Source organism: Xiphophorus maculatus, chromosome 1 (assembly GCF_002775205.1).
Source record: "Xiphophorus maculatus strain JP 163 A chromosome 1, X_maculatus-5.0-male, whole genome shotgun sequence".
Classification (NCBI taxonomy): domain Eukaryota; kingdom Metazoa; phylum Chordata; class Actinopteri; order Cyprinodontiformes; family Poeciliidae; genus Xiphophorus; species Xiphophorus maculatus.
The window spans coordinates 22,571,786-22,585,371 of NC_036443.1; the positions used below are offsets into that span (position 1 = coordinate 22,571,786).

General features: G+C 38.7%; 1 protein-coding gene across 3 annotated transcripts; it reads right to left on the minus strand.

Moving 5' to 3' along the window:
• Positions 1-47: 47 nt before the first annotated feature.
• On the minus strand, positions 48-11,199 carry LOC102226554 (poly(rC)-binding protein 2). Of its 3 annotated transcripts, none has more exons than XM_023335744.1 (13): positions 11,021-11,199; positions 10,106-10,232; positions 7,104-7,127; positions 6,982-7,014; positions 6,742-6,858; positions 5,920-6,051; positions 5,702-5,830; positions 5,251-5,325; positions 5,003-5,044; positions 3,183-3,255; positions 3,044-3,099; positions 2,800-2,969; positions 48-1,269 (listed from the first exon to the last, which is right to left on the minus strand). In XM_023335744.1, exons 2-13 carry the CDS (start codon positions 10,172-10,174, stop codon positions 1,233-1,235), a joined length of 957 nt encoding a protein of 318 aa, XP_023191512.1. In that variant the 5' UTR covers positions 10,175-10,232; positions 11,021-11,199; the 3' UTR covers positions 48-1,232. The 3 variants fall into 3 exon arrangements, with proteins under 3 accessions (XP_023191512.1, XP_023191502.1, XP_023191506.1); XM_023335734.1 differs by having other exon boundaries at positions 4,985-5,044; XM_023335738.1 differs by lacking the exon at positions 11,021-11,199 and adding an exon at positions 10,558-10,618 and having other exon boundaries at positions 4,985-5,044.
• Between the last annotated feature and the right edge of the window lie 2,387 nt (positions 11,200-13,586).

Sequence of the window (13,586 nt, forward strand, 5' to 3'; positions counted from 1 at the left end):
AATGTTCCAATTTGTTAATGCCCCTGTATAAGAATGACAAAGGACTGTTTAAGCATTTCACATCTTTTATTTTTGCATCTCAATTCTTCGACAATTTAATTGCACCCAGATCTACAATAGTTTGAAAACGTGCACAAAAAACGTGAGTTTCTTCATCCTGCAAAGAATAAAAAAAATAAAATCTGACCCAGGCAAAAAAGGATAGCAGGAAACTAGTGTTAATTCTATATTTCTCCTAGTTAATCATAATTTAATACTTCAGCTTGATATACTTATAAAGACCATTATGTATTTTAGTTTTGCCCCTTGCAGCATTCCCCAGCCCTGCAGTTAAAAAAAATATTTTCTCTATTTAAAACAAATATTTCAATGTTATCACCAACACCACCACTATGGTCTTAGTTATTTCTGAGAAAAGAAAAACATTTTCCTCACGTCCAGGCTCACTCCTGGCGATCCAAGGTCCACCAACCTTTATCAGATCAACACAAAGCTCCAAAAGTCCAGATTAACAAAATAAACGGATGGAAACACAGGAATGACACAAAACGATTACTGAGCAAGTTAGAGGTGAGACATGATATAGCTTAAAAGGTTCTTTCAACCTGCACTAAACAAGAGAAATCACCTTCAGACTTCTAAAGTGTTTTTTTTTTCCTGCATACATATTCAGCTCCTTATCGCACACTAAAACCCGTTAGACCCACAATGCCTCATTCAGGAAGTACAGCTTCAAACAGCAAATGCCAAATATTAATGAATTCTACTTGTACAAGGAACTGTATATTAAATAAAAATAAATAGATATTTAAAAAGGAGGGAAAGAACAGTCCATCTATTATGTTATTGAGTTTTTTTCTTCCTTTTTTTTTTCAATTTTTCTAAGAAAAATCTGACGTAAGAAAAACATTATTTATGCCTTTTCAGATTTTTCTAAAACATTATACTTACAGTTTATCAAGAAGATCTTACAGATATACAGTAAAATAAGAGGAAAAATACAACAGAAGAAGATCTTTGAAAACTATTTGCCAACAGAATTTAAAAACATAATAAATAAATAAAATATCAATTGCTTGATGGTGTAATTACAACTGAAGTAGATGTCTAAACCAATGCAGGAGAAAGCTGTGAATTTATAGTACTTGGTTTTTGCATTAAGTTCAACAAGGGACCTCTTGGTAAAAAATCGGGGCAGGGGTTAAAGTAGATGCTGATGAAGATCCTCCATGTCAGTTGGCTGCGAGGCCAGTAGCTTCAGAAGAAAGCCTGAGACAAGAAAAGACATTTCAAGTCAAGTAGATTGTTAGAAATTATTAGGCAGGAAGCTAAAAATGACACACATTTACAGACAAAGAAGGTTTTTCATCTGAAGAGTAACGGTGCGTTCACAAACGCGTTTTGAGCATCGGGCGCGTCTGATTTGCATTCAAAGTCGATGTGGAGGCACGTCGAGGGCCATTGTGAGGCGTTTCACGCGTCTAACGCGGAAAATTTAAACCGTTTGGAGCGTTTTGAGCTTTTGTTGTTCCTGTGTCTGATACGCAATAATCACTTTGATTAGATCTGAAACGATTAATCAGATTGATCGACTGACATAAGCGTCAACTAATTTTGTAATCAGTTAATTGTGAATTGGAGAAAAATAAGATTCAAAAACATGCCGTTTGCTGAGAGAACATACTCAGAGCAGAAATAATTAAGCCAAAACTGTACAGAAAATGTATACATTTCATGGAGCGTTCACACCAAACGCGTTATATGCGTCAAAAATGCGTCCGACGCTTCAAGGTCAATGCTTGACATTTTGCTGGACACCGGGCCCTAAACTTTGAATGTAGACCAGACGCGCCCGACGCTCAAAACGTGTTTGATGTGAACGCACCTTTACTCTTCAGATGAAAAACCTTCTGTCTGTAAGTCTGTGGCATTTTTAGATTCACCTGGTTCAAATTATGGAAGCAAAAGCTTATATTCAGCACCTTTTGCTATTCAATTATTAACCGCTTAATCCAATAATAATTAACAAATCAGTCCTACACTGTATTGAATGATAAGTTGAGCAGAAAGGTCCTAGTTTTTCACATGTTGATGTTAGAAGTATTTTTTTTTAGCTCTTTTGATACAAATGATAAGGCATACACTAAAGCAGTGCTATATTGGAATTGATTTGTTTATTTGCATCTTTTAATTAATCTCTAGCAATGTGTAACAATTTGCAGAATATCCCAATTTTTTTTATCTCATTAACAGTCACAAGAATGATAGAATAATCAATTGCTAAAATAATCGTCAGCTGCAGCCCTAAATTTGCTGATCGATTCGTGAAGTTCCAGTGAATTGTTTCAGTTTTACATCATTTATCTGAAGACTTGACATTATCTGTTCCCCGCCAGCGTTAACACATCACCGGAGTTGCCTCTCTAGTTAAGCTGTATAAATTTAAATAAAGACTCTCCAGCCTTCACTTGCATCACAGGAGAACACAAAAGTCTGCAGCAATGAACTCGTTAAAGGGAAGAGAGTGTGCAGGCAGTAGCTGCATTACATCAGGAAGGTTAGAGGGGTGTGTTCACACACTCCGATGGAAAGAAACAGTTCAGCAATATCCGCAACGCAGCTGTGCTAAGGCCAGAGCTACCTTCCATAAAACCTTCTGTTTTTCTTAGCTTGTGTCAGATGTTCGACAACAACCCACTGGTTAAACACACAAGAAAACTGAAGCCTAGTAAAGTCAGATTAAAAAGGCAATAAGCCGTAAAAATAAAACAATAAAATCCCTTCCTGCTGCAGTCTTACCGAGCGTTGATCAGATACTCGGCCAGGCTGATGCTGGCGTGGGAGCCGGTGATGGTGACCTGCCTGTCAGTCGAGCCCTCCACCGGGTTGGCAATTTTTATCTGGGCCCCTGACATCTGACGTATCTCGTTGATCTTTGCACCCTGACGGCCTATGATGCAGCCGATGAGCTAGGGGAGGAGAAGAGGTAAGACAAAAAACGATCACTTTAAAAAGCAATGTTTGCCCTGCAGAAAATACTTACATCATTTGGAATGGTTAGCTCATGAGAGCCAGTTTGTGCAGAGGCATCCATCCCAGCTTTAAGAAGAAAAAGGAAGCCCAATGAGAAGAAATCCAACACATGCAAGAGGAAAACGCTCTGCAGCAGTAGATCCACTTACCCTGGAAGCCTTGGTTGCCGTGTGCAATGGGGAAGGGGCTCTGCTGCATGGCCAGCTGGTGAAGTTTAGTGAGCTGTTACCAACAATTGAGGGGGGGAAAAAAAGCAAAACAGAGAAAAAGAAAATACAGTTAGGGAAAAAAACCTATGATCCTAGTCTAAAATGTTGCAATTCCCCTTTTGTATGTACTTAAAAATGATAATGAGCAGAAATTGTGAAATGAGTCCATGATTTGGTCTAGCTCTATTATAGAAAAACTGAAGCATTTAATATCATCTCAGAACTTGCAGCATCTTGCAAAAGTAATCATAACCCTTAAACTTTCCCTTTTTGTCACGTTTCAATCACAAATTTCAATGTCTTTCAATGGGATTCTCTGAGAGAGCCAAACAAAGTCAGGGATGGTTTTCCAAACTGGAAGTGTGTGCAGTGGATTTCTTATCAAGTCCTGTTTAAATTTCAGAAGTCACCTTATCAGTAAACAAGAGTGCATTTGTTTAAGTTGTCATTTAAGTCATTTAAATTGTATTCACATCAGCCCTGTTAAGTCTGTTTTAATCAAAATAGTTCATCCTCTTAGTAAGTCTGGTTTGTTTGGGGCGGTGTGAATATGTAAAGAAACTCTGATGCGAAGCAAAAAAGCTAACTCTGGTCCGCATAAAAACCTAGGTCTCTGTTCGGCTGATGTGAACTCTGGCACAGATCAAAGGCATGTGTGAATGCCAAGCGGATTGAAGACCGCTCCAAAAGCACAAAGCGAACTATAGAACAGGGCATTCTCTATAGTGCCCTGCTTTACAGAGGTTATTCTGGGTAAATACAACCAAAACAAACAGGCAGGTTTAGCGCCAGCGGGAGAAATGACTCACTGTCGTTTACTAAAGACAAAAAAAAAGAAATCCTATAAACGCTAAAAGACAAAAGGAAGGAAGTTGCACCCATCTCTTCAGTTATTTCTTTGAAAGCGAAGCGCACCAGATGAAAATGTAACAAATGTTGCGATTCTGGTCTCAATCAAACCAAATCTACCTAATAGTTGGATTATCACCCACAGCACTACTCAATAGCGCAACCACAAATCTACCAAAATGTAGTTGTTCAACTAAACCGACAGGCAAAGAGAGGAAAGCATTAATCAGGGCGTCAGTCAAAGAGCCATAAGGGCCACTGGCCCTTTGATTTATAGGGAATAGTTGAGGATCCCTGCAGCTCAAATGGGAGAATCCATCAATACTACAACTCGCAGTTTTTCATTCAAAAAGCAGAAAAAACAAAACAAAATATAAAGTGATAGTCAGAAAAGACCAAAGTTGTACTTTTTGGTCTTCAAGCTAAGCACTGTATATCATCCTGAACACACCATCCACACTTTGAAGCATGGTGGTGGCAGCAATATGTTGTGGTTTCATCTTGAGCTGAAACGGCATCTGGTCAAAGTTCATTTGAAGTGTAAGGAGCTAAATCAAGCCCAATACTAGAAGAAAACCTTGTGGAGTGTGCAAAAAAAAAAATCTAGTCAAAGTCCAGACCTAAAACCAAACAGGTCTGGAACCAGGAACCTGCGGCAAGGTTTGCTCAGTGATGTTCAGGCATTTTCATCCAGTCATTTTGCATTTTGAATGACATAAAAAAAAGGATTGAATTTTGTGGTTTTCACATTACGTCATGAAAGTTTGAGGGCATGCACACTTTTGCAGGGGATATGGAGGTGTAGATCCAGAATGGGTGGCAATAAAGAAATGGAATAAGAGGGTGGCATGGCTTCCCAGGACCAAAGTTTTTAAATACATTGGATCACTTACAGAGGGCCCTTCACTTACATCAGGCTGTGGAATGGCGTGCTGCCCTTGGACAGCGTAAGCCTGCAAGGAGAGCACAGCAGTTAGGAGGGAGTGGCATTGTGACACAGCGTACAGATCCATCAGCACTCTGCCCTTGGCGTGGTACGAGAACAAAGCTGTGTCTGCCACGCCCAGCAGAGTCGTTACTAAATGGGGAGACGATGTGTAACGTTTCTAACCACTAAATACGAAGGAACCATCAGTAAAAAAAAAACAATGTCGCCTACCTGACCACCTGCAAAGATGACAGGAGAGCCTGAGGGTTTGGGCCTGTACGGGATCGTCACTCCTTTTGGTGGAGACTAAGAAAGAAAGAACATCCTGACTTAGGAAGATGGTTTGACGTTTAAGAGCATCAGTAGCTGCGTTTCCATTACAAATGTGCAAAAAACTTTGTCAAAATTCTGCTGATGTCGGAACCCTCCCTCCTCCCCCCCCAAAAAAACACACACAATTTCCAGGTTTTCTAAAACGAGAAAGAATTAAAATCACACATCATTAAAAAAAAAAAAAAACTACTTCTTGTCTATGGAAAAAAAAAAAAAAAAAAAAAAAAACTCACCCTGGCACAAGAACTTTTTCTTGAAAAACAAGATTTTTTTTTTTTTAATTGCCATGTTTCCATAAAATTTAGATGGTCAATGGAAACGTAACTAATCCGATAATCACAATTTATACCTCCAGCATGACAACACAGATCTGCTTGACGCACTCGATGATGGACTGGGGGGTCCCTGCAATGGTGATGGCACGTTCTGTTGAGTTGGGCAGCATGTCCCCTGCTACTTGTACCTGAGCTCCTGCCGACTGCAGGGAAAAATGAGAAGTCGGGGGACGTCCCATATGAGAAGGATGTCAAACGTTTAACGCTTAAGGACAGAAGGAGGAAAACAAACCTCTCGGATTTCTTTGATCTTACAGCCGCCCTTGCCGATGAGCGAGCCGCACTGGCTGGCAGGCACAACGAGGCGCATGGTGACTGGCGGTTTGCTGGTGGCCGTGCTGTTCGTCATGGAGGTGCTGATGTCCTGCAGGAGATTTGGAGAACATCAGACAAATTCTACGTTAAAATAATTTAATTACAAAGGCTATATTTTTACTTTTTTTGGTCTCTTTCTGCAAACTTTATGCAAGTTCATGACATTAAATAAAAAGAAACGTTAATAATCCAAATGGAATACTTTTGTGTATGTTGATGCACAATATGTAGAAGAGCATTTCTCATATCAATGGGACACAGGTGGAGCACACGAGGGAACCCACAGAAACACCTCAGGGTCTTTGAAGACCAACTTTTGACAATTTTCAGCTAGAAAACACAATTTCAAGTTTCTAACTGGTTACAACATGCGTTTTTTTTTTTTTGGTCAATTGTTTGTCATCATATATTTTACCAGTCTTACAAAATAACATTTTCGGCTTATTTAAGATTTAGGTCAAATTTGGGTTTTTACTAACAAAACCTGACGACATCACTCACTCTGCAATTCACAAACACGGTCCTCTCACCTTCACATCTTTAATAACTTTCATTTAAACACCAAAATGAGAAAAATCGTTTTGTCAAACTGATTTTTTCAATATTTTTCCTAGGATTTCTGTTTCACATAATCCTTTGCTTTATAGCTCAGCCTTCCAGGTTGCAAATTTGACGCAGAAATTATTAGGTAAATGCAAATGTTTCTAATTTCAGTAAAGATGCGGTGAGAAAGCCTAACCTCCTCCAGTTTCTCGATGATCATAGAGAAGGCTTTAAAAATGGAGGTGGTGGGTCCTGCGAGGGTTATGATCCTCTCTGGACAGTTCCCCTCTGAGATGTTGATGCGAGCGCCGCTCTGAAAGATACAGAAATGTAAACAACACAGAAATCAGCTGGCTTCATCAGACGCCGCCGAAAAGAACAGCGAGGTGCAGCTATGATCAAGTTTGTTCTTGTTTGGGAGCAGTAAAGTTTTTACCTCCTCTCTCATCTTCTTCACTGACTCTCCTTTCTGTGGAGAAACAGCAGATATGCAATATTTTCAAAACACAGAGAGACCAGCAGCAGATTGCATCAGTCCAACAGTAAAAAACATCCTACCTTGCCAATTATGCTTCCAACCTCCTGCAGAGATGAACAAAACAAAAAGAAAACGTTAGCAGCTCTGTGTTTTTCATGCGTTTTAGTGAAGCAAAGTTTCTTAAAACCCAAAACAATTTGCTTCACATGCCATGCAAAGAGTAGCATGTACACTGCTCAAAAAAATAAAGGGAACACTCAAATAACACATCCTAGATCTGAATGAAAGAAATATTCTCATTGAATACTTTGTTCTGTACAAATTTCCATTTGCACAACAGCAGGTGAAATTGATTGTCAATCAGTGTTGCTTCCTAAGTGGACAGTTTGATTTCACAGAAGTTTGATTTACTTGGAGTTATATTGTGTTGTTTAAGTGTTCCCTTTATTTTTTTGAGCAGTGTATATTTTAAAGCTTCAAACCAAAGAAAACTTTGTAAATTCTGACTTTCTAAAACTATTAAAAACAGATAACTAAGATAATAACGCTAATAATCTTAACCATACTAAAATTTAAAAAACATTTAAAACATTAGCTGCTCTAAAGCGACATGAAGGACGTGGACATAAGCTGCAAGAATATAAGATTTTTTTTTTTTTTTGCAGAACAAAACAGACTGGAGATTAAGTCAATTTATTCCTTCAAATAAAGCGAAGCTTCACGTTCGCTCAGACTCTCGAATCGAGAGTAGCGCCTGACTACTTGTGTAGGAGTCTTCGCAGCCCTTCTGTCAGGCCCACCTGTTCCTTCCCTCCCACAGCACGAGGGAAAGGGCATTTAGGCCTGCACTTCCTCTGAGCGCAAGGGATCAATATGTAGGGCGGGAGCCCTGCCGCAGCCTTTTCTTGCACGCTTTATGGCACAAGTAGAAGGACTACTGTTACGTTGGCAACTTTAACTGCAAACAGTTCGACAAAACAAACATTTTCTAAATGTTCCGATTATTTTAGATATTGAGAGCATTTTGTTCTAGGATTGTAAAACATTTTTCACATAAAAAATGAACATTCTTACAGATTTAAAAACTCTTTGAGTTCACAGTTTTCTTAAAGTATTAGTACAAAAATTAACACTTATATTTCTGCATAGGTTGGCCACTAAATACAAAATCTGCAAAGGCTAATGAGGCACATGTAATAAAACTAATAAATAGAACTTATTCAGACTGAACACTGGTTTTAATGAGTACATTTGTACAGCAGGAATGGCTGCATCTTTTCATTTTGTCTCTCTGCCCTTTTTTTCCTGTTCAATTGTGAATGACAAAAGGACAGTAGTTCCACACGAACATAAAAAACTCAGAAATGGCCAGTTTTATTTTTGTTGTTGCACAATCATCTTCCCTTGAAGTCAGCATTGAAGAAGCAAAGCTTGCAGCTCTTATTTAAAAATCTGCACCTGCAGTAACTGAACAGGATCTATAAAGAAGGAAACTAGAGGAAGAATTTCAACTTCAATTTTATTTTATCCCCTTACGTGTTTTAAAAACTGCAAATCTGGACATTATTTATATAAATTATTGTGGCAAATACTCACACATAAGAGCCAGCTGAGTTTGAAATGTGACATATGATGACCCCTGATTGAAAACCAAAACAACGCGTAGTGGTGGGAATTATAAATTACAATCATAACACCACATCTGTTACATCAGCCTAGTAAAATGCAGGAACTTATTTTAATTCTAATTATTTTAGTGGTTGACAAAGTGAGTACAGTACTTTTCTCCAGGCAGGTGTTAATTAATGTACTGACAAACTAAAGGTTCTCAGGTTATCTGCAAATTTCAGCAAGTCAAATCTATGACTTTTTAACGCTACTTTCAATTAAATTTAAGACAGAAAAAACTGTAAACATAGAGGATAGTTAGGGGGAACCTGCTGCATTATAATCAGGAATAGCATATACTGTGAAAACTTCATGTATATGATGGAGGCCAGTAGCCTCAACCGCGTCAAGTCACAGAACGCCATAAAGATGCCTCATACTCCCACAAGAAAATGAAAATACATTAAATAATCCTGCCACGAGAAGATTTAAGACCTACTTGCATTTTTGTAATGAATTTAAGACACTTTAATGCCTTAATTTTACACACCAACGCAAGACTTTAAGGATGTGCAGACACCCTGGTTCTGCAGAAGATGCTTCAGCTTTAAACTCAAAGTTTAATGCAAAGAATTCAAACCTACAAACATGCAGAAAGCCATGGGGGTAAAATAGAAAACACAGAGCAATCGTTAGCAGCCCTGTTAAAGACAGTGTAAGCAGTCAGTAGGAGTCTCAAAAGTCCATTCTGTTTCTGACATCAATGTTATACCAGTCCGTGTCCTTCCTCTCTCTCTCTTTTTTCTGCTTGTACGCACACTACTGCAAACTACAGAACCATAACATACAAGACTGGTGATATAAACAAAAACTGATTAAAACAGGCCAGCATCCTTTACTCCGTATCTGTTCCATTTGTTTGATTTGTAACACTTGATCATTTTCAGCATTAAAGCCTGCTTTGTACTTAACCAAGTCTAATTATTTCTCAAGTTAATAACTCCAAGAGGTTTAATGGTCGGGTCCTGGAACCTGGGTGTTACATGGAAGAAGAAAAAGGTGCAGCACAATGTCTATTTCCAATTTCCAGTTTAAGACTGAAACACGGATTGATCATTGGGCGATGAATGAATGGACAAATGGAAGAAGTAATTGTTGGACAGGTGCAAGAAGCCATAGCGTAGACAGATGGAAAGATGGAGGACTTGTTGGATGCATGGATTTAGAGGAGCTGAACAAACTCGCACAAAGAAGGAGGAATTGCAGGATATGTAGATTGATGGATGAATGAACACAACGCTTCCACATGTAAGTTTTATTAATAAAACAGAAAAGACACATTGGCAGAACCAACTTGTTCAAGTCAATTCAAATACTTAAGTGAATTTGGAAAACAGGATATATTCTATTCTTATATTAAATTAATTGTTTTTCTGTTTATGTATGACTCTGCAGGAATCCTGTCTTCACTCACCTTCCCATGCATGAGCAACCTGATGGTTAAGGTGACATTAAGTCCTCCTTCAACTAGACTGGAGTCCATCGCTGCAGTTCAGTCCACACTGGCCAACAAAGTAGGTTTTTGGTGACTGGATGAATGTCTGCAGAAGAGATAAAAAATGAGCAGATTAGAGAAAAATGTGGCTACAGGAACACAGGGATAACATCCCAGAGTGAAGCCTTGGTGGCTAGTAAAAACGCTGGTACAGCAGATCAATGGAGTGATGCAGGCAGTTCACTTTTTTCTCTTTTTGCAGGCGAGTGTGTCACTTTGGAAGAATGAGACGTTTCAGTGCAGTAATTCATGTTGGACTGGCCCGAGTCCACTCATTCTCACTGACACAATGACCCACTGTGTCCCTGGTGCTGTGTCTATTTCCTGACACTGAGCAGCTGTGGCGAACTAACTTTTTAATTTTCTCTCACCTATCTATGTGGGGTCTAAATCGTTCGACACTTCGTAGCATCCAACTGTGGAGATGAAAAACAGACAGCTGAATAAATAAGGTGAACATAGCAAATAAATATTTGCGAAAAGGCGCCACGCACAATTTGGGAAAGCTGAATTAGCGCCGAGGAGGAGCTGTCCCAACTTCCCAAATATTTTCCCCACTTGCAACAAAATTAAGCTGAACGGATAAATTCATTCAATCCCTACGTGTTTAATACACTCTGAAAGGGCAGTGGGTCGCCACTAACTCACAGGCAGCCACCAAGTTAAACACAGTTCGGTAATTTTCCATTCACAGCACGCTAGCATTAGCATCCTCCGATCCAGGAAATAGCCGCATCCCGCGGCCTACGGATCGCGCCGAGTTATTCCCGTCCTTCACTCTGAGAGGAAAGAAAAGAAAACACGCTCACAAAGACGGATTTCTGGAAGACTTACCCGAACCGTCCCTTGAAGTGTGTCCAGGGGGTGGATAGGGTGGCAAGGGTGGAAGGGGAGAGGTTCGGGAGGGAGTTTTAAGAGGACCCGGGGAAGAGGGAAAAGACGCCGCTGTTTGATCGGACTCCACTCTTCTCTTCTGCTTTGCACAAAAGACAAAACAACTTTGACCCCGTCACCGTCCCGCCCCTCCGCCGGGTCACCCCCGCCCACCGGGGGGTCCACGCCCATCATCCACGGAAGAGCAAATGGAGCAAGTATTCACATATTATCAGATTATGTTGATTTGTATAAAGGGGTTGATTTTATTAACACCACAACGTTAATGAATCTGTGGGCCAGTGATGCTATTTACATGTCTTAAAAATCACTGGAATAATTTATGTGTCGTTAAAAAGGTGGGAAAAGCACCAAAAAATTCCTCAAGTAAGAGTAGCACTTATTTACCAAATTTTTAATTAAGTGAAAATAAGAAGTTGCCGTCAAAGTATTTCATAAAAATGACTCAAGTCAGAATAAATGATCATAACATTTGATTTACTCACTTAAAATGATGTCATCAGACAAATTCAGGTATTTTAAAGACTAAAATGAACAAATTAATATAAATAAATGACATTACTACAAAATAACACATGTTGAGCAGAAGAAATGCTGTTTCAAATAATATTCTATAGGCTTAAATGAGAAATATTAATACAAGTACAGGTCCATAACACATTTACTTAAAACTTCTCTCTGTCGGTTGTGGTGGTGTAATGGTCCTGGGCTACTTTTCACTTCAGGACCTGCATGACCTTCCCTGAAACACTCTGATTTATTAATGAATGTCAATAAAGAAGATAACATATATTATTTTCCTCATGCATACCTTTTATATAGCAATTCTTAACCCGATAGGGACACAACATGCTCAGTATAGTCCCTAACTGGTAACTGCCCTGTGGAAACATTAAGCATTCATTTGGCCATGGCTGGGAACCGGTATTACCCACATTGTGTGTGTTTTAAACGATAGCAGACCTGGAGGTTATGCTGCCCCCCTACTGCATTTGTAAATGAATCCAGCAGATGGCTCAGTAACACTGTGTGAGGATGTGCCAAGAATCTGCAGTGGCAGTCTTTCCCCCGACGTGACGTCCTTCCTATATGTGAAAAGTACATGTTATAGCTGCTCTGAGTAGTAGTAGTAGTAATAATAATAATAATAATAACATGACAGACATAAAAAATGAAGTACATCATTTCACAAAGAAAAGGATATTTCGTCAATTTACTCATATCACAAATTTAGCATTTTGAGATATGAAGAACTTATAATTCAATATTTTAGTCATAAAACAGATAATTTCTTTTGTTTTTTTTATTCAATATTTTTCATCAATAATCCCCCTATAAGAACATAACGGATGGGCAATATAAACTTAAAATCTTTTTGCAATATTTTGTTTAGCAACTATTAAAATACATAGTATGCTACATAAGTTATCAAAGTTCTGTGTGATTGTTTTGACTCTAATAACTTTGCGGCAACATCACAAATTAACTTTCTAGCTTAGAAATGTTTGTTTTACTTTTCCTTTAAACATATCAGGACTGATTATTGTGTTTCTTTCAATAAGATACTCTACAATGCCTTCTGCATTTCTATTGTTTGACATTCAAATTTTATCAATCTGCATTTCTTTATTTTAAATCTAAAATAATAAATGAAAACATATCGTGAAACATTAAATTTAAGAAATACGTTTGGTGTTTAGAGGGTTGATAGTCAAAGAGCTTGAGAGTTGCTCCATAGCTGAGCATCGTGATGTTAAAACTGCAGTCTGCTTGAACTTGTGCGCATGTGCATTAATCTGATGTACGTCAAGGCGGCCCCATTTTAAAGTTCAAGTGCAGAATGGCCTTCTACTGTCAGCAACCAATCCTTTATAGTCCCCTGAATATTCTATAAACCAAATCTGTAACAGAAATTATGTCCTTGACATTGGGGTTTATGTGCTGTTATTTATCCAGTACGTATGGCTCATGCATCTTTTGTGGCTCATTTTCATAGATTGGAAATTACTGTGCCCTCCGTAGATTGGTTTCTCACTGGTAGAAAACCGAGCTCAGCTACTCTGACAGCAATTTCTTTTACCACTTCCTGTTTCTTTATTTTCATGTTTGAAACATGAATTCAGGCAGTAGATATGGGAGTTTGCTTTATGAGCCATCTGCAGTGTAGCTGTGCGCATGTTTACAGATCCACAAAGCATACACTGTGTCTTATTTATAATTTTCTCAAAAGAGCGACAGCTGAGCAAGTTTACTGTAGGGCTTAACATGCTCTACCTCTGCATTGTTTGTGGAAAATGTTACTTTTAGTTTTTGTAAATGTGAATTTATATGTGAAGTGAAAAACAAGTGCCATTTGTGTTTCTGTCCCAAACAAAAGACGTTTAATTAGTGTAAGTCTTTGATGTGAGAGGAGGTGCAAGCTCTTCAGCTTTACCAATCTGCATGCTCACCCTTTTTGGTGCCTCCTCTGTTAAGCAGTTACTTCTGTAACCACACTCTAATTTCC

Coding starts and splice junctions, on each gene's coding strand:
- LOC102226554 (XM_023335734.1), bottom strand. CDS start 10,174: ATGGACTCCAGTCTAGTTGAAGGAGGACTTAATGTCACCTTAACCATC. Junction 7,015..7,103: donor TTGGAAGCATAATTGGCAAG/GTAGGATGTTTT, acceptor GTTTCTCCACAG/AAAGGAGAGTCAGTGAAGAA. Junction 1,270..2,799: donor GAGTATCTGATCAACGCTCG/GTAAGACTGCAG, acceptor TTCTTGTCTCAG/GCTTTCTTCTGAAGCTACTG.